This window comes from Phocoena sinus, chromosome 7 (genome assembly GCF_008692025.1).
Source record: "Phocoena sinus isolate mPhoSin1 chromosome 7, mPhoSin1.pri, whole genome shotgun sequence".
In the NCBI taxonomy this organism is placed as follows: domain Eukaryota; kingdom Metazoa; phylum Chordata; class Mammalia; order Artiodactyla; family Phocoenidae; genus Phocoena; species Phocoena sinus.
In genome coordinates, this window is record NC_045769.1 from 33,656,365 (window position 1) to 33,683,138 (window position 26,774).

The 26,774-nt window shown below is 37.0% G+C and overlaps 1 protein-coding gene and 4 non-coding genes across 10 annotated transcripts; all 5 read right to left on the bottom strand.

Moving 5' to 3' along the window:
• Nucleotides 1-26,774, bottom strand: NOP58 (NOP58 ribonucleoprotein). Of its 6 annotated transcripts, XM_032637552.1 has the most exons (16): nucleotides 26,647-26,774; nucleotides 26,176-26,535; nucleotides 20,922-20,998; nucleotides 18,873-18,925; nucleotides 15,393-15,514; nucleotides 13,206-13,342; nucleotides 11,546-11,610; nucleotides 10,458-10,592; nucleotides 9,149-9,294; nucleotides 8,417-8,543; nucleotides 6,599-6,762; nucleotides 5,590-5,724; nucleotides 5,276-5,337; nucleotides 3,217-3,350; nucleotides 695-855; nucleotides 1-305 (listed from the first exon to the last, which is right to left on the bottom strand). In XM_032637552.1, the coding sequence occupies exons 2-16, from the start codon at nucleotides 26,218-26,220 to the stop codon at nucleotides 255-257; spliced, it is 1,614 nt and encodes a 537-aa protein (XP_032493443.1). In that variant the 5' UTR covers nucleotides 26,221-26,535; nucleotides 26,647-26,774; the 3' UTR covers nucleotides 1-254. The 6 variants fall into 6 exon arrangements, with proteins under 6 accessions (XP_032493443.1, XP_032493446.1, XP_032493448.1 ...); XM_032637555.1 differs by lacking the exon at nucleotides 26,647-26,774 and having other exon boundaries at nucleotides 18,551-18,925; nucleotides 26,176-26,443; XM_032637557.1 differs by lacking the exons at nucleotides 26,176-26,535; nucleotides 26,647-26,774 and adding an exon at nucleotides 18,551-18,670.
• Nucleotides 8,178-8,261, bottom strand: LOC116757233. Its single transcript, XR_004350882.1, has one exon. It is a non-coding gene; the product is annotated as a small nucleolar RNA SNORD11 (small nucleolar RNA).
• Nucleotides 9,013-9,098, bottom strand: LOC116757234. Its single transcript, XR_004350883.1, has one exon. It is a non-coding gene; the product is annotated as a small nucleolar RNA SNORD11B (small nucleolar RNA).
• On the bottom strand, nucleotides 18,690-18,776 carry LOC116757221. The gene has a single exon (XR_004350873.1). It is a non-coding gene; the product is annotated as a small nucleolar RNA SNORD70 (small nucleolar RNA).
• LOC116757222 lies at nucleotides 19,482-19,570 on the bottom strand. The gene has a single exon (XR_004350874.1). It is a non-coding gene; the product is annotated as a small nucleolar RNA SNORD70 (small nucleolar RNA).

Below are 26,774 nucleotides of genomic sequence, written 5' to 3' on the forward strand. Positions count from 1 at the left end.
TTAAAATACAAAGAAAATATTTTTATTTGTATAACAAATATTCTAAGAAATGATGATATAATAAAATTAACACAGTTGATGTGATGTTAAGACACAAATAGGTATGAAATGCTATTGATGATTAATCATTTTGTTTCATCCAACCTCCCACTGATTATTTTAGAGAGCATCTCTGATGTATTTCTGACTGAATATTAAGCATGATGTATCCAGGTGATTCAATTAAGAAATCTTTGAAAGAATGGTTCCTTCCATTAGTCCTCATTAACTCTTTTTTTTTTCTTTTTCTTCTTTTTCTCTGGACTCTGAAAATAACCAAAAAGAATGCTTTTGAAAGACCTGTAAATGTATGAGTGATTAAAAACAGCTTTTCCTCATAAAAAGCAAAGTAGGTCTATTCTATTTCCCTGGAAAACAAGTTTGGAGCAAAGACTAAAATCTAAAAATATAAAATCACCTTTATCACCTGTACCAAATGATGTTCTTTTCCACCCTTAAACAAAACCCATTTTGCAATAAGGTTCTAGGTTTAGGAAATGGCCCTTTATAATATAGACACAACAATGTTGTTTACTTCCTTATCAATGAAACCATTTTTTAAAAACTACCTGTTCATTTCTAATATACAGAGTAGAATAAAATATAGAAACCCTGCCCATGTCAATAAAGTATTGGTAATTAAAAACAAACATACAGCACTTGCTGTGCTGGTGCATGGTTCTTCTTCAGAAAGCGGTTCTTCTTTAATGTGTTTCTTTTTGTCCTTTTTCTTCTTTTTCTTCACAGATGTCTCCTGTTCTTCCACCACTTCTACTACATCTTCTTCTACTTCTACTACTTCCTCCTCCTCTTCAACTGAATAAGGTTAAGTGTAAAGATACTACAATTAACATTGTATCAGACTTCTCTCCCTCAAAACCCCTTTGAGAGTCTTAGTTTTTTCCTGTCATTCAGGTCAACTATCCAATGTTTATTACATAATTTTATAATTGCAAAGATCCTTCAAATATCTACCTAGTATACTACTACTAACTTTCTAAATGATAGAAAACTCAGAGAAGTAAATTTCTCATGATCATGTAGCTATATAGAGAGATCAGGATTAAAACAAATCATCTGATTACCAAACCCACTTTTTTGGGAAGACTAGTCAATTATATTAGAAATGATTAATAGGAGTTTGGAGTTAGGAGACTTGGGTTTATCCAACCTGTTGAAACCCTGAGTAAGTCATTTAACAACCTTTATTAAACTCAACTTCCTCATCCTTATAAAATTTAGTAATGTCTACCTCACTGGACAATTTCTAGGATTTAATGATTTAACACATGAAAATTTATGCAAAATGCTTAGCATGAATGCTTGGCACATTAGAATGAGGACTTAATAATTGGTTGCTATCATTAGAAATTCATTGATCAAATACTTACTTTGTATCTACTATACACCAGGGCTTGTTCTAGACAACTAGAGATACAGCAAGGTACAACACAGACAAAAATTCCTGCTTTTATGAATCTTTTACTTTAGTAGGAGAATGGAGACCAAAAAAAGAAAAAAAGATATGCTATAAAATATTTTACATAGTAAACAGTCCTAAGGATAAAGAAGAGGAACACTGAGGAGGGCAATACATGTGGACATTTTAGACAGGATAGTTAGGCAGATACCTAAAAGAGGGAAGGGAGGGGACTTCCCTGGCGGTCCAGTGGTTAAGACTCCATGCTTCCACTGCAGGGGGCGGGGGTTCAAACTCTGGTCGAGGAACTAGGATCCCACATGCCGTGTGGCCAAGGAATTAAAAAGAAATAAAAATAAAATAAAAGAGGGAAGGGAGTGAATTATGCACCTATATTAAGGGAAAATATTCAGGTAAAGAGAAGAGCAAATGCTAAGGTTATTTTAGGAAGGAAGGGGGGTTGGCGGGTTCATGGAATAGCAAGGAATCCAATGTGGCTGGAGCAGAGTGAGCAAGGAGTAGAATTAGATCAGAGAGCTAATGGGGGTGCCACTGAAGCTACTACATTAAGAATAACAGAGATGGGTATAAGTGGTTCAGTTCTAGATACACTTCCAAAGTAGAATTAAGGGACTTCCCTGGTGGCACAGTTGTTAAGACTGCGCTCCCAATGCAAAGGGGCTTGGGTTTGATCCCTGGTTGGGGAACTAGATCCCACATGTGTGCCGCAACTAAGAGTTCGCATGCCACAACTAAGGAGCCCACCTGCCACAACTAAGACCTGGCGCAACCAAACAAAAAAAATTTTTTTTTAAAAAAAAGTAGAATTAAGAGGATTTGCTGCCAGAATAGACTTGGGTTATAAGAAGAGTCAGTGTTAAAGGCCAAAGCAACTAGAACTGCCATTTATAAGATGGAGAATATTATGGAGCCACAGGTTGGGAGTGGCAAGGGTCCAGGAATGTTAAGTTTGAAAAGCTTAATGGATATATGAGTAAAGATACAAATCTGGAGTTGGGTGTTTCAAATGTTACTGATGGGTTTAGGGATCTCCTTATTGTTCAGTAAGGAAATAGAATCACTTAAATAAATAACTTGTTTATATTTTCTTTACCCAGAGCAGGAGTCCACATTTGCTGATAGTATTTTTGACCACTAAGCTATTTAGAAACCCAAAATTATATCAGTCATTGCTTTAATGCCTTTCTTGCTAGACCAGCTGGTAGGCAACTCAACACAGGTACAGCTAATAAATGGGGGAGCTCAGTTATCAACTTTGCAAGAGAGCCTAGTTCACTGGTGAGCACCTATTAAATATTATCACTCTGTTGGCAGGCTACCCAGTTATTACTCTAGTCCTTTCCATGTAACAGAAACAATGACGAAAAGTAGTGCTGCATCAATTCTATGTTCTACTATACATATAACAACAACTAATTTAGAAACCACATACCTTTTTTTTCCATTTTAAGCTGATTCTCAAAATAGTTCAGATGGTAGAAACTAAAGTTTTAGTACACTTAGAATAATCCTACATATTCAAAGAGGCACTTCTCACATTCCTCTATGAATCATGATAAATTTAACAATATCCTAACTATTCCCAGAGAACATGATGGTTTATTAAAACACCATTAGCTTTCAATATGGATGGTTTTGCAATAAAGTTCAGTGGTATGTACTTTCCTAAGATTTATGAAGTCTGTACTTCTTAAGGAATAAGAGTATAAATGACATTTAAAAAAATTCAAACTAACCTTTAATTTTAACCTTGGCTTTTTTGGCCTTCTTTTCAACCACTTCATCCTCTTTGTCTACCTGTTCAATCTTGCGTTTTTTAGAATAGGTTGGCAGTGTTGAGTCACCAGAAGGATCATAAGTCTTCACTTCACTGAAAGAGCCATAGAATTTTATAAAATCCCTACAAATATCAGTAATCAAATAATTCTAAAGAGATTTAAAAGGAAACGTCATTAGGTAATACTTACACAAACATACAATGCTGTTTCATTTTAGTGGCTTTAGGGCAGTTTATGAAAAAGTCTCCAAAAGGTAAAGAGGTGTCAACAGTAGGTCACACTTCACACTTCAAGAGAAGTGGTGAGCTAAATGAATTGTTTTAGTAATCAGTGTAGTGACTATAGTATAGAAAAATAGTCAATCAGCATAGGGGAAAAAATGGAGGAAATCTCTTTATACCAAATGATTACACTAGAAAGTAAAAACTGAACCAATTCGAGTTTTAGAACACTGGGCAATTCAATGAAAAACAAAACAAAAACCCTAAATCAAATTTAATACAGAATACTCCATCACAAGATTCCAAGCAGCAGAGGAACAAGAAGGGATAGATATGGATAAAGATTCCTTGAAACCCAAATGTTTGCTTTTGTTCTAACAAAGTAGAAAAAAATTAAAGTACTGCATGCCAAAAATGTGAACTAAACCTCATAATTGGTGCTTTAAGCACATGTGTTTAAAGTCATAAGCATAATGGCATGGGAACATTAAAACATTGTTCAAAACAAGCTAAGGAATGTTCTATTAAGTTATCTTGCAGGCTCACGGCTGTTAACTTTTATAGGTTAAAAACATTTATAACTTAAGAAACAAAGTAGTGACTAGGTTCTCCTGGGTCTCTCCCAGATATATGTGTTATTAACTTTTGACTTTCTGTAAAAAAAAGAAAAACAAAAACAAAGCCCCAAAACAAAGATCCACATTTTTTCCAACTAAACACAACAAATTAGGCTTTAAAAATTATAAAATACATGGTCATTGTAGAGATCTTAGAAAATTCACAATATAAAAGTAAATGTTAATTAATGCCCGTAACTGAATACATTTGGTTTCTTTCCAGAATAAAGGAAAACAATTTTTATGAATGTGTATACTAAAACATATATCTAAATACATATTTATAATGAGATGTTACTATATTGCTTTCCCTGCCCACTTATAAGATTTTACTGAAGGACTGTAAGAAGTCCTAAAAGCAGTTTATGGATTAATGACTAGAAATGTTTTTAAGGCTGACATATACCGTCAATCTCTTTTCCACATTCTATTTCTATCATTGCAACCTCATCAGTATTGAACATTATCTCAAATAGTAACAAAAACACCACTCCCCACAAGTATCTTTTGTAATTTCATAGTGAGGTCTGAATACTTATCATGCCTCTTAGCCACTTTTAGACTTTTCCTTTGTCTTTTGACTCTTTTTAAAAAAAAAACAGGTTTCCCTGTGACTTAACTCTGAATGGACTTTGGTTTCGATAAATGTTATACTATATAGGAACTATGAAGGAAAAATATTTATTATCAATATCTGAAAATGAGTAAATTAAATATTAAGGAAAAAGGCCAAAACAAATATATTATATGTACTTATTGCAACAACGTAAAAATGTGTATATGATTAAAAACTAGACGTGGGGCTTGCCTGGTGGCATAGTGGTTGAGAGTCCGCCTGCCGATGCAGGGAACACAGGTTCATGCCCCGGTCTGGGAGGATCCCACATGCCGTGGAGCGGCTGGGCCCGTGAGCCATGGCCGCTGAGCCTGCGTGTCCGGAGCCTGTGCTCCACAACGCGAGAGGCCGCAACAGTGAGAGGCCCGCATACCGCAAAAAAAACCCAAAAACCAAAAACCAAAAAAAAAACCCTAGACATGAATATGGAAAACTGTAAATGGCAAAGAAATAAATTAGGGGGATACTTAGTTGTTTTAAACAACAACAAAAAAACTGTCAACAATTAACATTTAAATAAGCAAAAATTGTTCATTCATGCTCTCCCAAATGTACTCACTCACCTTTTATGTTCATACTTTTCTGCTTTTGCTAATGCCTTTCCTGTTCCACTTATTTTCCGTATCTAAGAAAAGAAAAATCATTAATAGTTTTCTAAGACATAATCTCTTTATAATATATATGGTAGTATGTCAATTCTTAGTATATATTAGGTAAACTGTTAAGAGCAGGCAGAAAAAGAATATATTAGACATACTAAAATGTATCATAAGAGTAAAACTGGTTAGCAAATGAAATGAAAAAGTACATAAACTACTCATGGTTTATTAACTTTTGACAGGTAACACTTCTGCAATATGCAGGGTGTGATTCTTACCCCTCTATCTTCCAAGGTTCTCAACCTGGCCTCTAATTTGGCTCTGTTCTCAACTCCCATCGCAGAACTGGAATCTTCACCAAAAGCATCATACCGGATGGCCAAAACAGTTTTGGCTGCCAGCATCCGAGAAATCTAATAGAGAACTTGAAATTAGAGGCATTCAAACTATACTCCAAGATGAGATATAAAAAATTCTCTCAATAATTTATTCATGAGAATACTACAGATGAATCATTGACTCTACAATTCACTCTAGGATTTTTGAAAAATCAGGAGTTACAAAAGTATTGTAAACCATACAACTCAAGCCACTTAATCTTCTATTTGAATCTCTGCCACAGAATGATGGCTAACTGGTTATATACACAACCACCATTATTTTGTTGGATGAAAAGATATTGTAGTAGCTTATGTCTAAAACTAGCTCAAACCATTCTTCCATCTTCCCTTAGTTTCTACTATGTGACATTAGTCCTACACCATGGGATCATCCAGATTAAGTATAGCCCCCAGCCCCCGCAAGCTTAACTAACATTTTATTTTACTGAATCCTTTATCTGCCTCATCACTCTGCTCTGAATTTTATAACATTTCAATTCCTGTTAAACTATGTATCCTGTAAAAAGCTTGAAAGTACTTTAAGCCTCAGTTTCCTCCTCTGTAAAATAGACACCTACAACTCATAAGGCTATTAAGAGGATTCACTAAAGTCCTATCAAGTGTTAGCACAGTGTATGTGCTATTATTTTTTATAGGTCATAAATATTGATGTTAAATTGGTTTCCTGCCACACAGAAAACTTGATGTGCCGTCCCTGTCCCCACCAATGGGTGGAGTCTAGAAAAATAGTAACAGCAAGCAATAACACTTTCTTCTAACCTTTTCTTTCAGTGTACATAAGTGTTTATTTAAAGAATTCACCATTCTCTATTTGATGAAAAAGAAACAGTAGGAGGAAAATGGTTTGGAGGAAAGAAAGGCCTACTCCAGGAAAACCGTAACTGACCTTTCCTTTGTGTTTGGGACTTGTCTGGCCTACAAGTGAAGCATGATAAATGAGACCATACTTAGGGGTATCTCGTCTAGACTTGAGGGCTCTGAAGAGTGCCTTTTCTGCTCCAAGAATCTGAACTGTAGAAGCTGCATGTTTGGCCAAATTCAAAAGAGAACCTTCAAAAGAAAAGAAGTAGTTACCAGGAATGTACTTGCAAGTATTTGAAAGTTCCATATATTAAAAAGACCTATAGTCTTAATATTATAGCCATCAGAGTAAATAAAAATCTGATATAATACAGGATTCTATAGTCTGGAATTACCCCAAATTCCTGATATCTCAGCATTTGTGATTCATCCATTACCACCACAAGCAGAGGTCTGTGATGAATGTCTATGACAAGTTGAAGGTTACTTGTTCAATTTTACTTATTTGCCTGAAGAGATGGTATTACTATTTCACATTTCATTAGCATACCATGGGAGAGATAAAAACACATGTATTCACAGACACCACCCCATCTAGCCCCTATTTTTCTGAGATTTATTTTAGACATCAGATATCCTACTACTATAGATATGAAAAGACATACAGATAAATAAAGTGAAAATTTAGTATTAGGACATCTCAGTAGATCTATGTGATAAACTTCTTACACTTTATTTACCCCTCGTTTAAGATATGGATGAGGAGGACTTCCCTCGTGGCACAGTGGTTAACAATCCACCTGCCAAGGCAGGGGACATGGGTTCGAGCCCTGGTCCGGGAAGATCCCACATGCCGCAGAGCAATGAAGCCCGCACGCCTAGAGCCTGTGCTCCACAAGAAAAGTCACTGCAACGAGAAGCCCACGCACCGCAACAAAGAGAAGCCCACGCACCGCAACAAAGAGTAGCCCCCGCTCGCCGCAACTAGAGAACGCCCGTGGGCAGCAATGAAGACCCAACGCAGCCAAAAAAAAAAAAAAAGATATGGACGAGGAAATATAAGCACAATAATTAGGTATTAAAGTTGATGCTTTGTTAGATGTGCTGCACTGATTTTCTGTCAGAAAACAATTAAAAAAAAAAAATCTCTTTCTCTTTTTTTTTTGGCCTGGCCACGCGGCTTGTGGTATCTTAGTCCCCCGACCAGGGATTGAACCCGGGCCCCCAGCAGTGGAAGCGTGGAGTCAAAACGACTGGACCGCCAAGGATTTCCCCAGAAAACATCAATTTTAATGCAGTTGCTCAACCACTAGATACGTGTTTAAAATTCAACAAACATATACTCACCTTCAGGAAGTTGTAGTAGTGACATCAAAGATCACTGACCAAAGATCAATGTTAACAAATGTAAGAATGGAAAAGTTTGAATTATTGTGGGAATCACCAAAATGTGGCACAGAGACATGAAGTGAGCAAATGGTGTTGGAAAAATGATGCCAATGGCCTTGCTCTACACAGGGCTGCCACAAACTTTGAATTTTTAAAAAAGGCAGTATTTGTTAAGTGCAATAAAACGAGGTAAGCCTATACTAACTGATCTCATCCTCCTGCATTCATCTGATTGTTCTAATTAACCATAACAAACTTTTGACAAGGAACCACAGGTGTCTCAGAAGAGGCAGTGACTAAAGATGCCTTCATTATCCGAAAGGAAATCAGGCATACAAATAAAAATCATCATTGAACACCTGGGCCTTAGTCCTCACAAATATACCATTTACTTCTATTTATTACCTAGAATTACTTTAATAAGTGTAGTTTAAAGATAAAAGAAAAAAAATCCTACCTAGAAAACAACTCAACTCTCAATACCCATGTTTACAAATTACATTAAAATCATCACCTGCATGAGCAATAAGCCGTGCTCCAACTAATTCACCAACCATGACTGTAACGTTGGGTGCAATGGCCATCATTCTATTTTGCAGATATTCATAGAGCTGGGTTCTATATTCGGAGATTTCAATCACCTGGTGTAGGGAACAGAATGAATAAGTCATAAATGACAAGAGTAAAAATAGTATAAAATTCACATGTCTAAAACACTGGAGTCCCAAATTATCATAGAGCAGTTGTACAACCTGAGAAAATTAACCATTTCTTACCTCAGTTTCCTATAAAAGGGCTGTTGTGAAGATCTTATAAGATAATGTATGGAAACAAGCTAATACACTGGCTAAAAATAATGTTAATCAATATTACTGTTATTTTAAAACACTCCAAGGGCTAGACATTTCTGTCATCCCGTGATTCTCATATAGCTATCTTCAAATGAGAGGGAGAAAAAATACAGGCTACAAACATAAAAGTTAGAATTAAATAAATGAAGCTATACTTCTCAGCCTTTTCAATGGATTTATTATTCAGATAATGCTAACAATATAAATTAGACAGTACTCTTAACTTCATTTTAGTATATATCTCCCCAAGTATAAATCAAGATGGCATCAGATGAGGTAGTGACTGAACACCCTCATATTTATTTATCAGGTGAACAATACATTAAAAAATCATCATTGCCATCAGAAATTACAGAGCTGGTACCACAACTAGTTTCCCTATGTGTATAGTTTACCTGAGTGCAGAGATGCAGAATGTTGCAAATATCTTCTTCTGAAACCTCTGTTCCCATAGATATCTCTGCAGCTGCTTTCACTTCTGCTTCAACCTCTTCTGGCAGTAATTCAGAAAGTGTGGCCGAGGCATAATTCTTCCTATCGCCTATGGAATGTTTGCAGAGGATGAGGGAGAATCACTCTTCAACAAATTATATAAAATCCACCAAACAGTCAAAAAAAAAAGTAGAGATAAGCCAATGAAAAGGATGCCTAAACAAAACAAAAAGCGAACAAGTTTGACCTAGTAACTTTCCTCATATAAAGGCTTGATTTTTCTCCCCACCACCTCCCTCCAAAAAACTACAGATAACAAAAAAAACAAAATACACCATGAAACAGGACTTACAATACTGTGATAGACAATTTGTAGCTAAGGTTATACTGAAGCTAGGGCCATGAATTCTTAGGGGTAGTAATATGATAATATAATATGAGCCAAGTAACTCATATTTATTAACAATCCTCTATGTTCTTCTACTAATATTGCTGTACTAATAGTATACAATTTAACACTAACAGTATAGATAGCAATACTATTTTTAATATTAATTATTATTAATATATTGCAGGATACCCCCAGTCCACAGTTGTCCTTATTAATGGTAATTTCATTAACCATAAGAAACCATTAACCATAAGAAACCATTTCCAGAAAAACCAAATTAGGGGCTCCCTGGTGGCACAGTGGTTAGGAGTCCGCCTGCCAATGCAGGGGACACAGGTTCGAGCCCTGGTCCGGGAAGATCCCACATGCCTTGGTGCAACTAAGCCTGTGTGCCACAACTACTGAGCCTGCATTCTAGAGCCTGCAAGCCACAACTACTGAGCCCGAGTGCCACAACTACTGAAGCCCATGTGCCTAGAGCCCGTGCTCGCAACAAGAGAAGCCACCGAAATGAGAAGCCTGCACACTGCAAAGAGTAGCTCCCACTCAGCGCAACTAAAAGAAAGCCTGTGCTCAGCAACAAGGACCCAACGTAGCCAAAAATAAATAAATAAATAATATATATTTTTTTTTTTGAAAGAAAAACCAAATTAGAGAACCATGTTCTCTGCTGCACAGGCCATCGAAATCAAAGTTAATTTTGTTCCTGAACTCTAACAGATATTAATATGGTTACACTCCCCAAACCTGCAAGACATAAAAATATCTTGGAAGTTTAAGAAAAAAACCCACTGTAACTCATGTTTTAAATGAGTCACAGTGAAATGAATAAATAAAAATAAATCGCTATTTTCAATGCCTTAAAGGATCAAATTACTTACCAACTTTCTGTAAACACTTGCAGTATGTCAAATTATCCGAAATAATTTTTCCTAATTCAGGGAAATGCCAGCCATACCATTCTCTACACCGCATAATGTAGTTGTTTAGTTCTTTATCTAAGTCATCTAACAGGGCTGCAGTAGATTAAAATGAAAAAGAAAATAGGAACTTAAAAGGATTTTTAAAAAACTTGTGATGAAATATCAATTTACCATTTTAACCATTGTCAAGTGTACATTTCAATGACTCAAATTCATTCAGAATGCTGTGCAACCACCACCAGTATCCATTTATAGAACTCTTCCATCAACCCAAACTGAAACTCTGTACCCATGAAATAATAACTCCTCGTCCCCACCTCCCCAGCCCCTGGTAATCTCTTCTACTGTCTCTATGAATTTGCCTATTCTAAGTACCTCATAAGTGGAATCACACAATATCTGTCTTCTTGCCTGTGGCTTATTTCACCTAGCATAACGTTTAAAAATCATCTATGTTGTAGCATGTATTAGAACTTCTTAAGGACGAATAATATTCCATTGTATGTATATATCACATTTTTTTTATCCATTCATCTGTTAATGGGTATTTGGGTTGTTTCCACCTTTTGGCTGTGAATAATGCTACTATGAACATAGCTGCATAAGTATCTGAGTACCTGCTTTCAGTTCTTTGGGTATATACACCTACAAATACAATCGCTGTTTAAAGGGATTTTTAAAATTGGAAATCGTTAAGACTTTGATGTCCAAAAATCATCCAATGACATGGGCGAATGACCTATTATAAACTACAAGTGAAAAAAGCAAAATAAAACACAACACAGATCCCACTTATGGTCTTATGATTTTTCATGGAAAAAGAGAAATCAATCAGTTTACATTAATAGTGTAATCCATATTATCCAACTAGTCAAATTATAGTTCGTTTTTCCTTTCTTCTTTTCTGCATTTTTCAATTTACTTACTAAAAGTTCTAGCTCATCTCCCTTTTCTTCCTCAACAATTATAAAAGATACAATTTTAACAGTAGGAAAAACCCACAACAAAGAGACAAACAGATTAGTCCTCTCATGTACTATACTTACAAATTGCCTGAACAATCATTGTATCCACTTTATCAGCACTAAATTTCAATCTGTATCGGGACAAGCTGGGGAGAAGGGGGAAAAATATAAATCACTAAAAAAAGCATTTAGGAAAAGCATTTAATTAACATCTTAAAAAAACTTTTACCAGAATCCCTATCCTGGAGCTACACTGTTTACCTTTTTCATGCATGGGAAACATCAGCTAAATAAGAATACAATATTTAAGATCTAAAAATACACATTTAAAAAGAAAACGAATACATCTGTCCTGCTACATTTCTGAAACATGAATTAATTTATGAATGATAAATAGGATAATGCTGTGTAGCTCAAACAATACTGGTTCACATACGATTTTTGCAGCATATTTAATGCTTTATGCCACTGGAAAAAAAAAATAAGTACAGCACTGTAACACCTGAAAAGAAGAAAGCCATGTAGGAACAATATTATACATAAGGGTTTCTTAATCTTTGCACTATTAACACCGTGGGCCTGATTGTTCTTTGTTATGGGGTCTATTCTGTACACTGTCAGATGTGTAGCAACATCCCTGGCCTCACCCCAATTGCCAAATGTCTTCTGAGGGGTATCTGATTGCCCTTGATTGAGAACTACTGCTGTGCACAACGCCAATTAATCTTAAATTTGGACCCTAACTCAGTTTAGCTATTTGTTCTCTCTTAGAAATGTTTATTACAAAGTTTTTCCTGACTTTTGTGCATTTTGCTCGTTCTGTAACTCAGCTTTAACCCTTTCATTAATCTATGCTCATATTTTATTTGTTCAAAGGTCCAGACCTTTGTTTACTGTAGTATTTCTGTAATATAAATTTAACATGTCCTTTATTTTTTGGCTGTGCTGGGTATTAGTTGTGGCACACTGGGCTTAGCTGCCCTGCGGCATGTAGGATCTTAGTTCCCTGACCACAGATCAAACCCGAGTCCCCTGCATTGCAGGACGCATTCTTTACCACTGGACCACCAGGGAAGTCCCAAACATGTCTTTTCAACTGTTAATTTTTTTAGTGTTACAAAGGTTTTTTTAGGATTACTTAGGTTTTGAGTGGTTTACCCTTAATCCTATTTTTATTTCACAAACTCTATTATTGTAGTGCAATTTCAAAGAATGCCAAGCTTTTCAGGATTATATATATCACAGTATAGCAGAAATTCCTGGTCTAATGGACCTCTGGCTAAACATCACAGGTTAATGTTTTTCTTTGCCTCATAAAAACTCAAGAAAAAACTCAAAAACAAGCCACACACACAAAGCAGAAGAGGAGGTCATTACCAGATGAGGAAATTCAGGGAGATGGCAAGTAGATGGAATGGTAGCAAATGATTTAGGAGATGTAAAAGAGAAAAGAAAGCCCAAGAATTGTGGCATCTAATACTAGAGAGGTAGAGAATGCCTGTCATCGGGTTTACAGCCCAAACAATGGAGCCAAACTGCCTGGGTTCAAATTACGGCTTCATCACTTACCAGCTATATGGACTTTGGGCATCAATTTCCTCATTTGTTAAATGAGGATACTATTACTACCTTCCTCATAAGATTCTTAAGGATTAAGATAGTATTTGTAACATACCTTGAACTGTGCTATATAACTGTTTACTAAATAAAAATAATAAGACTATTTTCCAGTAAATCTCACCTGTGTGCCAACCCAAGACACATGGCTGCCATTTCACGTGGTTCTACCCCAGGGATTAATCCATCCATCTGTGAACGGATTCCCCTCATAAGTTCGTTAACAAGAGGACTATGGATACAACTGAGATTCAGCTTTTCCTATAAGAACAAGAACATTTGTATCAAATAAAGAACTAAACTTTTCCTAAAATTATTTAAATACTAAAATACCATTGATTTAAATGTATACATTTCTCAGTTTCATAAAAGCAGTTTCTCGTGTTTGTGGGAAGAACACTTGAATATACTATTGGTAGAGGTCGAAATTGGTATAAGCTTCCGGGAAGGCAGCCTGTCTACATGAATCAAAGCCATAAATAGATAAATACAATTTAACCAAGTAATTTTGTTATTTTTGTTGGTTTGAGGGATCTTTTACTACCTTACATTATTTAGCCTCTTATAAAAATTATAAAGGTAATACATACAGAAGATTTTAATCAATAGTACTATAGGGAAGGGGACTGAATGAAAAGCACAAGTTCTGGCCTTAGGCCCTTTCCCCACTGTTAGGATCCCTGAAGTACTTCCAAATCTACATAATGTTAATGTATATGTGTACACATATACATAAATCTTTATAAAATTTAAGTTTTTACACACCCCAGGCAAACAGGATGAAGCTGTTCTGAACGCCTTTGTTTTTTCCACTTTGCAGTGTATTTGCTAACTCTACACAAAGCTACAGTTCTATTGCAACAAATGCAAATGACAAGCATGCAAAATTGTGTATGTTGCATCACATTTAAAGAAACAAATATTTAGTATGCATACAAGAGACCAACCAGTGTTTAAGTTTTTCAAAAGGAGAAACTGAGAAGAAAAAATTAAAGATATTAATAATCCCACCAGCCAGCAATTTGCTGTCCCATGTGCCTTTCTGTATGTTTATTATGCTAAAATTCAACGTTTTTAACAGAAAAATATAAACTAAGACTTGTGCGCACTTCAAAGGATGAAGATAGAAATTGATATCACTGAAAACTTAAATTACCTGACTGTATTAGAAATAATCTATCCTAACGATCTTATTTAATTCACAATCCTACCTCAAAATAAAAAAACCCCCTCTAATCTCTTCAGCACTTTCCTACCTCCAAACACCTAGAATTGATCCTTACTTCAAGAATGAGGGGACTGTAAATCAACTATACTTCAATTAAAAAAAAAAAAAAGGGGCTTCCCTGATGGCGCAGTGGTTGAGAGTCCGCCTGCTGATGCACGGGACATGGGTTTGTGCCCCGGTCCGGGAACATCCCACATGCCGCGGAGCGGCTAGGCCCGTGAGCCATGGCCGCTGAGCCTGTGCTCCGCAACGGCAGAGGCCACAACAGTGAGAGGCCCGTGTACCAGAGGAAAAAAAAAAAAAAAAAGAAAAAGAATGAGAGGTATGTTCATGAACTTGCACTGTAATACCTACTGTAACTATTGAAAATCAAAGTATCGCAACTGGGACTTCCCTGGTGGTGCAGTGGTTAAGAATCTGCCTGCCAAAGCAGGGCACACAGGTTCGAGCCCTGGTCCAGGAAGATCCCACATGCCACAGAGCAACTAAGCCCATGCATCGCAACTGAGCCTGCGTGCTCCAACTACTAAAGCCCACGCGCCGAGAGCCTGTGTTCCTCGACAAGAGAAGCCACCGCAATGAGAAGCCCGTGCACCGCAACAAAGAGTAGCCCCCGCTCGCAGCAACAAAGATCCAATGCAGCCAAAAATACATACATACATACAAAGTATCGCAACTGACCTCTAAAATTTTCTGCCTTGCATGTTTGGGAGCCTACATATCCAGCCTTTCTTTCCATTCTCACTTTATGTTTAACCTTAGCAATTCTACTCCCTACTAAAGTTTTCTAATAAACACATACAATAAAAAAGAAATGTGATTTATGTTGAAAGGGAAAAAAATGTCACTAAATAAAAATGTCAGGATATATATAAAATGTTATCATTTTGGGGCATCACTTATATAACCTTAGTTTTGATAATCATATTGGAAACCAATTATTATGTAGCGTAGGGGAAAAAGATCAAGTATTCAAATCTGAGAACTTATGATAAACAACTCATTGCAAAGGCTAGGCTTTGTAGTCTTTATGCTGTACGGTGAGCTCTTATCAGCAGGCATAAAAGGAAATTATAACTCTACCTTTATGACGCCTCCTAGTTTAGCATCAGCTACAGCCAGGGGTTCATGGGCTTCTTTAACTATTTTCTTCAGAACTTTCTTCAGCTGCTTATTGATTTTGCCCTCCATCAGAGCTGTGAATGCTTTTTTAGGAAGAAAAACAAAAGAGTTAACTCAAAACTTTAACTGTAAGAGCTTAAGATTTTATTTAAATTTTATAAATAAAGAAAAAAAACCCCACTTATTTTCAGAAGAGCTGAATTTAATATTACTTCTGAAGTGAAATGATAAACGTTACACATTTCACAATCTCATCTGATCTTCCCACCCTCATTTCCACTCCAGAACCAGGAGTTAAAACAGATCCAGCATTCCTTTCTCTATGGTCACACAATCCTTCTGAACTCAGAATTATAAGTTGTTAGAAACAATCTGTTTTGGAATGATAAACTGATTCACTCTCCTGTGTCACTATAGACCGACTGGCCTGATTGTGAGATACCATAAAAACCGTGTCAAGACCGGTAAAAAGGAGTGTATTCATTTTGAAGGTTCTGCCACAGTTTAAGTATGTCCAAGTGGAGGTCTTACTTTTGCTAATCCTTGATCCAGATGTGTCAACAGGCCTCTAACTTATAAACCTCCAGCGACTGAGAACTTACTACTGAAGGCAGCCAATTTGAGTTGGAGGCTGTTTTCATTTCTGGCAAGCTCTAAATGTGCTACTTTGTAACTCTCACCCTTCTTTAGACCTATACTTAGACCCTTTAGACCCATATGGACTAATTAATACTAATACCTCTTCTAGTTGTCTGGGTTTTGGCTGAACTTAAAGCATGCCTGGCAGGAAGTCTGTCACAATTTCTAAGTCAGGCAGCAGTTTGTGCTTAATCAGCCAGGTACTTGCTCTTTCCTCCTTGGGAATTCAAATTCCCAATCATTTGAATTTCAAGTGCATTTTATCTGCTATCTGGAAGATGAAAGGTGAGGACAAAACCCACACAGATCTTACAGAGGTCTCTACACTCTAAGAAGCTAAGATTCAAGCTACTTTTGTTGAGTTCTAACAATTTACATATTGTAAAACATTGACTCCTTTCTAATATACATTTCTCTAATAACTGTATTTTCCTTACAAGTGTTTAATCTTTTCTATTTAAAAGATTTTATTCAATGTCCTGCTTCTAGCTCTCAATCTTTCCTATCATTTACTCACACTTTAACCTAGTGTTCTCCTTTAAGATTTCTTAAAAGTAAAAAAATTTCTACTCTAGATCCACTCTAACATTCACAAACATTTAACTTCCCTGTTAATCACTCTTCATTATATGTATTTTAAAAAGATGGTATACAGAGATGGTGACAGGGATAAGGGGAAGTTGAATCTTCCCTCTTCTCTATTAGCCACTATTCAGCATCCCTCAGCAGTCTTCCCCTTCATCCGAATTTAGGCTGGCTCCAAACCTTACTGTGGCTGTTTGCAAGATGTGAAACTTACAAGTCTAACCAAGAGTAAAAATAAACCTTGCTATGCAAATGGCACATTTTAGCTACTGAGACCACTATAAGTTGACACACTCTGGACTCATTCTTAGGCTACAGGTTTGTTTTTTTTTTGTGGTATGCGGGTCTCTCACCATTGTGGCCTCTCCCACCGCGGAGCACAGGCTCCAGACGTGCAGGTTCAGCGGCCATGGCTCACGGGCCCAGCCGCTCCGCGGCACGTGGGATCTTCCCGGACCAGGGCACGAACCCGTGTCCCCTGCATCGGCAGGCGGACTCTCAACCACTGCGTCACCAGGGAAGCCCTAGGCTACAGGTTTTAAATGTATTCCCTGACATCTACAACCACTTAGTTCTAGTTCTGTCATGTCAAAACTGCCTTATAACTGGGAGAGGGAAGTTAATTTCCAGGAAGGACTCTGTTCTCTTAATAATAATAAGATGATGTTCAACTTTCTGGTGAAAACTGATGGGAAAAGGCATTGTAGATTTCGATGACTAGATTCCTGACAGAGCTCACTACCTTCATTCATTTACCCAAAAATATTTTTGTGCTAGGGATTTGATGGTGAACAACACAATCTCCTCCCTCATGGAATTTAGATTGAGTGTGTGTGGGGTTGACTTTAAATTCTTACCCAGCATGCTATTTTCTCCATTTATCTTACATTATTTTAAGGAATACCTGCCCCCTCCCAAAAGGGCCACTTGAGATCAGAGCTGCAGCACTTTCCAACTCCAAGAGGAGCTACTCAAATCAATCTATATGAATAATGCTCCCCAGAGTTGGAGAATAGCTAACACAATCTTGCCTGGGATATTACCAAAATTCTACCCATATTTATTTTTAAAGCTGTAATGTACAGAACTATCTTTTAAAAATTTTCCAGGCAAAAATTACCATATTTATGCTTTATGGCTCTATAAGACTTCAATTACTGGATGTGTGCAGCCCTAGAACTATTTTTAAAAATTTGAAAATTGGTCTTGTTGGCTCCTCCTTCAGCTCACCCCTCTGCCAAGGTTGGGGTGGCCCATTAATATTCCAACATATTTAATAAGATTCTTAATTTTCACTATATAAGAGAACTATACCCTTCTCCTGTGGCTGGTGAACAAAATTACTTGGTTCAGTCAAATGAATCTTATGGCTTAATTTTAAGCCACACTCTTCCTTATGGTCCTTCATTTTCAAATTATACCACTAAGTAGTTGGCTGATCTGAGATACAGAATTTAAGCAACTGAAAATTCATGATTAGAGTTTTATATCTGATCTTGTTTTCCCTAGCATTAAAAGAACATTATGAGACCAAGTGCCTACTGAAGCCAAGCCTAGTCAGTAAACCCTGCTCATGTCTGTTGTCTCATCCCTAGGACTAGCTGAAGGATATAACAGCCATCCATTCTTCTAAATCATAAAAAAATCATGCCCCCTTCAGGTAAACTCTTATGCATTTCTGTAGTTTGTGTATTAAACAAAACAAACACCACACACACACACACACACCCCTCTACTAGTTTTCTTAAATCTTTTAATAATACTGTGCTTTTTTAAACTAAAAATGTAAATACCTGGAGAGCTGTTTTATTATTATTCCAACTCTAAATCCTGGCTATTCTCAACTTTACCCTTGGATTAAAATGATCAGAGAGCAGTGTACTTGACCACATTACCTTGATCCCTTGTAGAACAGCTTTTACTGAATTGTGCTTCAGCATTATGCTGTTGGTTTCCACAGGGAGATCAACTTAACCACTTCTCACCTCTCATCACATGTAGGGAAAAAACCAGCCCTATAGTGAAAAAAGCTAACTCAATGTTGTCTCAGTGGTAGTGACGAATTTGAGTTAGATCACTTAAATTCAGTTCCAAAAAGAATGCATCATTGACAACATTGAATAGGGTTAACTCAGGCAACTGAAGCAAACAATCTTTTAATGAGGATGACAAATCACCAATATCTAAAAAACCAAAAGAGCCAGTCTTTGACTTTACCTGCCAATGCCTCTGCTGTATCCTGAAATTTCTCAAAATGTTTCAGCTTTACTCTAGAATTAAGGGAAAAAAAAAATGTTATGGGGGCACACTGATTGTGCAAAAGCCACATATTTAGGAGAAGAGGTGTTGGACTGTTTCCAAAGCATACACCAATAAAAAACTTTCCTGCCATTGGGCATTGGTGTAAAGTTAGATATTCTTCTAAAATGACCAATAAAATGACCAATTTCTCTAAATGTTAGGCTAGTAATGGCTGAACTATTATAGAGGTTGTAGGTTTTGAAGGAAACTTGGAACAACAGAAAAGACGTTTGCTGCCACATCTAAACGACAGGAAAGATGTTGAAGCCTCAACATAACCTCTGCTGCTTAAAGTTAGACACAAATGCCTTTTACTATACAGCACAGAAGTGGCTTAAGAAAAGGTGTAAGGGTCCCTCTTACGTCAGAAATCTCATGACATTGATTTGTGCATCCAGTACAGGTTCCATTAAAAAATAACTAATTGTTAGATCTAATTCCTGTTACCCTTACTTTACCCTCTTCCTCCCTACTCACTTATGTGCAGGGCAACATTATTTTATATCAAAACAAACACATAGTTAATCCATTGTTGTCTCAGTGGTAGTGACGAATATTTGAGTTAGATCACGTAAATTCAGGTCCAAAAAGGACACATCATCGACAACAATGAATCAAGTTAACTCAGACAACTAAAGCATATAGCCCTTTAAAAAGGAAAACTAGTCTTCCACTGTATCTAAAATAATGTTATCTTTTTTTTTTGCGGTATACGGGCCTCTCACTGTTGTGGCCTCTCCCGTTGCGGAGCACAGGCTCCAGACGCGCAGGCTCAGCGGCCATGGCTCACGGGCCCAGCCGCTCCGCGGCATGTGGGATCCTCCCGGACCGGGATACGAACCCGTGTCCCCCGCATCGGCAGGCGGACTCCCAACCACTGCGCCACCAGGGAAGCCCCTAAAATAATGTTATCTTAAGCAAGGTTTTCTCACCTCGTCAGGGAACACCCTGGTGGTACCTTAAATGCACACTTAACAATAGAAAGAGGTAAGAAAAAAGCAATTATTTCACCTTATCCCACCTAACCCCATTTCCACTCATATGAAGTGGCATTTGTTCATATCTCTGTATATTTGCATAAATGCATATATAGGCGTACAGCAACACTTGCAAAATGCAATCACGTTTTACACATTACTCTGAAGCATGGTTTTCCAGTATACCATGTTTCCCTAATTATTTAGTATGACATCTCTTGGGGTTCAACACTCTTTAGCAAGCTTGAGTAGTTTCCTTCTATTCTAGTGAGTTTTTATTAGCACGAACAGATGAATTATGAAATGCCCTTTGGCATCCAAGGACATAATCAAGAGATCAGTCGGCTCCTTCCTAGGACCACACTCACCAAATGGGATATTTCACAGGGTGATTCACAGATGGTGAAATAGCCTTCTTGACTCTACCTTGAGGAAAAGCCAGCTCTCTCTCCCACCACTCCTTTCTTAGAATGGGCATCAAGGTTATATTCTATATTCCTGTCCAGAGACCTTGGGAAACAAAGGTACACCTTTCCAGTATTTACTAGCTAGTTATTTTACTACGTCAGAGGGAGTTAGGAAATACAGGTCATAAAGAATAAATAAACTACGAATTAAGTTCAAAAACACCTGAATAACACTAACTTAGAGAAATTATAAGTTAAATCAATTAGCAGCCCATGCTTTTGACAGTTATTACTTTAAACAGAAATTTATACTTAATTCACAATCAATTTACGCTTTCAAATATCTTACAAAAATAGGTGCTGTCCAACCTCATCTGCAATTAATACAAATTAGCTGAGATGGCCTATGCTCCAAATAAGGAATCTAATAATTGGGCTCATACCAATATTATTCCTGAAGTGAGTTCAAAACAAAAAGTTATGGATATATTACATGAGGGGGGTGCACAAACACACAAAACAAACAAAAACAAAAACCTCTAAATGTTAACTGCTAAGTTCTTAGTTTCAAGATGACTTACATTTTATTTGCTTTCTCTGGAGTTTCAAATTCTTTCCACAAACTATCAACCTCTTGAAGTTTCTTTTCATTCAAAACCTGTAAATAAATATTTAAAATAATTTTCTTTAAATTGCACAGCTTAGGCATATACAGCTATACCCTTCAAGTACAATTGTACATGCAAAATGAGGGTGGTGGGAGCTATTTTTCTCTCTGAAATAACCAGTTTTCTTACCCTGCATAAATTTTTGGTCAAACTAATAAATCAAGTAGCCCAATGAGTAACTGGGTGGAATTTAGATCTAGCTGGGTATTTGTTTAAAACTTTCTATTTTTAAGGAGCTCCCTAACCCCTTCACAAAGTCTGTCATATTCACAGATCAAAAGAATTTATTTGCCCACTTTCTATGGAATATAAAATTTGTTCTTAGGGACTTTCGTGGTGGTGCAGTGGTTAAGAATCCGCCTGCCAATGCAGGGGACACAGGTTCAAGCCCTGGTCTGGGAAGATCCCACATGCTGTGGAGCAACTAAGCCCCTGCGCCACAACTACGGAGCCTGCGCTCTAGAGCCAGCGCGCCACAACTACTGAAGCCCGCGTGCCTAGAGCCCATGCTCCACAACGAGAAGCCACTGCAGTGAGAAGCCCGCGCACAGCAACGAAGACCCCATGTAGCCAAAAATAAATAAATAAATACTTTAAAAAAAAAAATTGTTATTTATTGCTATGAACATCCTGACAAGAATTACGGATTTCTCTAAAACTAAGATACCATTAGTTCTAAGACACATCCTTATGTAAGAAATTTTAACATGCCAAGGGAAAAAAGGGGTACTTTTATCTATGAAACACAGCCATTAACATTTAGGTATATATTCTTCAAGACTTTTTGACTGTCTATGCTGCATTTTATTAATGCGTACTTTTAGGAATCGTGCTATACAGTTAACACTTAACATTGTGGACATAATTCTAGGTTTTAACAAGAATCGCATTGCATGAATATACCATCATTTATGCCCTTATTGATAAATATACATAGTTTTGTATGTATACATGTTGTATTTCTTAGGACAAATTATTGGAAGTGGAGTTAAATGATCATATAAGAAACGCATGTTGACATATGTATTATCAAAATGCCTTCAAAAGCTTCTATTACTTTCACTTAAATCAAGAGTGAATAAAAGTTCTTATTTTCCTACACCCTCACCAATACTGTGTGATAAGTCAGCTGCCCAAGTATAAGCTAGGGTAGGATCAATCCTAAAATCCATTTCCCCCCATATTTAACATCCTTGAAATTGGGCTGTCTTACAATTGATGGCAGGTCAGTTTAACTAGCAGTGTAAAATAACGGTGTATTATACTTGATGAAATATAGTATTATAGATATTATACATATCTTGTGGAAAAAGGCTGCTGATCAACTAAAAATTATACTTTACCGACAAGCCACATTTCACCAAATCCACAGTACCATAGAGTATTTACATAGTTAAGACTTATTACCCAGTTATAGCCTAGTACATATTTCCATGATGAAACACGATATTGCACAACACCTTTATTTTCTGTCAGATGAGAGTGGCAAGATGACTTTAAGGATTTATTGTGTTGTTTAAATTTAATCCCACACACAGCTGAATCAAACATATTTACAGAACTGTTAAAACAGGAATCAGAGTAATGAAGCAGTAAACAATTGCAAAGCACACGGTTTTGTATTAAAAAATTACAAACCACTAACAGTTCTATTTTGTATGTCATGAAAACTTTAGAATACAAAGACATTCCATCAAATCTCATGAATGCACTGAAACTTTAATTCAAAGTTATTTTTTTGTTAAAGGAAATTCACAGAAGAGTAGTGATTTTTAGTAGTAGTTTACTCAGTATGCAGTTAACCATACCTAAAGTTCAATGATTGTTGACAGGATACGTAGCAAATAGGGGATATGACTCAGGAGTAAAATTCACATTTTTTCTAGTTGAAAAGCAAGTATATTTGAAGATAACATTTGGATAACAAAATTGGCATATTAAAGAGATATTATTTCAAGTTAAAGCAACAAAGGAATCATGTTAATTCATGACCACTGAAAGGTCTCCAAGGATTTTGTTATGGCAAACAAAACCTTGGCTACTTTATGTTCCCAGTCATGCACAACATACTTAAAAGAACATTACTAATAAAGTCTGAACAAAAACAGAATTAGAAATAATTGCTACATTTTCTGTTATACATCTATCTCAAATTTTTAATCATTCATTTTCAGACAAGGAAATCTGAAACATTAATATGCAAATCCATTTTAAGTTTTATCGTTTTGGATTAAGATGGAATGAATAATTTAGCTATTGTCACCACTAAAATCTTTGGCACCACTGTTACATTGTTTGCTAGTTTTACTATAATAAGTACTATATGTACCCATTTACATTTACAAAAAGTGAGTTATATACTATGTAAGTTATACCCAATAAAGCTGGAAAAACTTATTGCTTAGTAATCATGTTATATAGGAACTTTGGTATTCACATAAAAAGCTCTTCCTCGAGCCCTTGAGAAATAAAGGAACACACAACACTATGCTACACAGCAGCACTGTACAACATGACTACTAAGAATTTAAATGAATTCAAATTAAAATTCGTCTCCACAGCTTTACTAGCTACATTTCAAATGCTAAATAGCTGTATGTGGCTAGTGGCTACCATACTGGGAAGCACAGCTACAAAAGGTCTGGGATGAGTAAGACTGAAGAATATCTAGTCTTACTCTGTGTGCCCTGTGACATAAGGGACACAGGCTTGAGTTTCTGCAATATTCTACAAATAATAATAATAGTTCTTTTTAGGTATTGTCTCTGCATTTATATATAACTTTATTAACAAGCAACATTTTTTGGAAAGTTTTAAATGCTTTTTGAATCACTGTATATATGGATGTGCATATACTGGGTCATGATATAAAATGTATTTCTCACTGTGAACTGAGATTAAAAAAAGTATGAAAAACTTTCTTAAAGCATTCTTATTCAAGCATGAATTTTATGCAACCAAGGTAATTTTATACCCCAGCATTTTGAAAGATTATGGGAGAGGGAGCTAATAACCTTGTATTGCATATCTCCACACACATAGATATTTCACGTACTATGATATTCACCCCTTTAAGGTGTAAAATTTACTTTTCAGTAATTTTCACAAACTTGTGCAACCATCACTAATTCCGGAATACTCTGTATGCCTATTTTATTCAGGAAGAATCAATAACAGCTACTAACTCCAAATATTTATAAATGAAGCAATATTTCAATATATTTAAGCCTTTAGTTATTTCTCTAATATTAGATTACATAAAACATAAACTACAATTTTTAACAATGTTGAACAGTAACTTGCAGATAAACAACATTAAAAACTGCAACAGAATACTCAAGACTTATTTTTATGGAGAATACTCTTTATTAGTAGAAATCAATAAATCATATGACTTTATACTTTATGACCCAGGTCTAGAAACCATACAATTGCTAAACCGACTCCTCCCCACTGTTAGAAGCAACCACTGGACAGTGCAGTCACCCCTCCCCTCTTAGCATCCAGGTCAGGACAGTATACGTAACATCAATTTGGATGAAATTCATCCACAGATGCTGATTCAAAATATGACAGACTACTCTGGCTAAGAGAATTTGGGGGCATGTGCAGAACTCTAAGAATTTAGAGGGACCTTCCTGGTGGCTCAGTGGTTAAGGCTCTGCACTCCCAATGCAGGGGGCCGGGGTCCAATCCCTGGTCAGGGAACTAGATCCCACATGCATTCTGCAACCAAGAGTTCACATGACACAACTAAGGAGCCTGAGAGCCGCAACTAAGGAGCGTGCCTGCTGTAACTAAGACCCGCTGCAACCAAATAAATAAATATTAAAAAATAATAATAATAATTTAGAAAAGACCGCAAAAAGCTGGGGAAAGTCTAACAGACCCGTTTCCGGGCTCCAAAGCCTTTTATAAAGTCCCTTAAAATTGCTAATACTACAATCTCAGACAACTCTAATGAGAGGAAAAAGCAGCAAAAACAGCTTTCAATTTTTAATTATCTCATTGGTTTCCTTAAAAATAACAAGTATTTCATGTAACATGCAAACAGAAGTATATTTTCAAATGTCAAAGAGAAACTTGGAAAATAAAATGAAAAACTTTCCCAAATAAACATTTTGGTATGTACCCTTCTAGACTCTGCACCCATACCACACAGGTGTTTGATTTATAACTAGAATCACACTATATGTAGTTTACCTAGCATTTTTTGACTTGTCAGTACATATGAAAAATTTGTTTTTCGTTGCTATATTCGTTGAACCCAAGAGTCCGACACGTAGATAGGACTCAATTTACCTGATGCTTCCTATCATCTCAACAGCACCCTATTACACGAATGTCCCATTGCTCAGTTATTTCCTTGCTGATGAACTTGAAGTTAATTTCAAACTTTCCTTATTAAAAAACCCAAAACTCAGGTTGATTATATCCAGCTCAGATTTCCCCCCTGGGTTTCAAATTTGAAATGACCACTGTATCTCCACGTCTAACAGACATCAAAAGCTTCACACAACCCAAACTGCAACTCTTTAGTATCCTCCCCATTCCCAGCCCCCAAATCCCTAAACCTTCTCTTCCCTTCCCTACCACCACAAACCCACTTACTTAAACCCAAACCTCGCATTCTTCAACCAGCCAATCCCGTCAGTTCTACCTTCTAATTTTCTCCTGATATTTCCTTCCCTCCATGCCAGCCTTAACCCAAGCAACTTCATCTCATCTAGATTAATGCAAAAATATCCTCCTTCCGTTCTTGCACCCCATCCCTCGTAATCTATTCTGCACAGAGCAAAACAAGTGCATTAATAGACAAAATTAGGTGAGGTCAGTCCTCTGTTAAAACCTTCCAATCATTCCTCAAAACTCTCAGAACAAAACCCATACTCCTTATCATAACCTGTAAAATTCGAATACGGCTCCTGTCCACCTCCCTAAATGGGCCAAATCCTCTTACTGAACCCAGCGCCCCAAACGGCGCGGCCACGTGTTCACCGAAATATGCGCCTCCCAGGCCCAAAGCCTTCCCCCTTTCCTTCACAGCAGGGGGACACAAAAGGCACCCACGCGATCCTGAGCACCGTCGTCCTCTCCTTACGTCTTTCCGTCTCCTCTCCTGCCCAACACCTGCCTTCCCCCTCCAACGGCTCAATCTCCCACCTACCTTAAAGATGGCGTAGCCGACGGACGTTTCAAACAGCACCAACATGGTGAGGACGGGTCAGGGAACTGCGCGGCCCGCCGCCGAGCTCTTATATCAGTGAAAAAAGATCAAATCTGCGGCCCCCAAAGGCCCGCAACGCCGCGGCTGGCCAAGCACCAGGGCGCCCACCTTCCCAAAAAGAACCAGATCACGTTGCCTAAATGTTCCACACTCCACTACAAGCAGAACGCGTGAACACGCTTCTCCTTCTCCATGGCTTCTGGGTTATGACCTCACTTCCGCCAGATGACGTGCCGCATAGTGCGCCTTGGCTTCCGTTTTGTTCCCGCCGCAGAAGACCACGAAAATATCGCGAGAGTTCTTAAGGAAGAAAATGTGATTTTACACGATTAGGCTCACGGAAATCTGAAAGCGAAAGTCATCGCGCTTTTTAAATTGTTTTTTTAAACTCCCATATATGATGTATTTTACCTTGAGAGAAATGCGAAGCTGTCTCATCTGTTTTCCTTAAGCATTTGGAATTCGGGAAATGCTAGCCGCTAGAATTTACTCCCCGGATCGCCGTGCTTTGAAGTCGTCAGAATGACCTCACCATGACT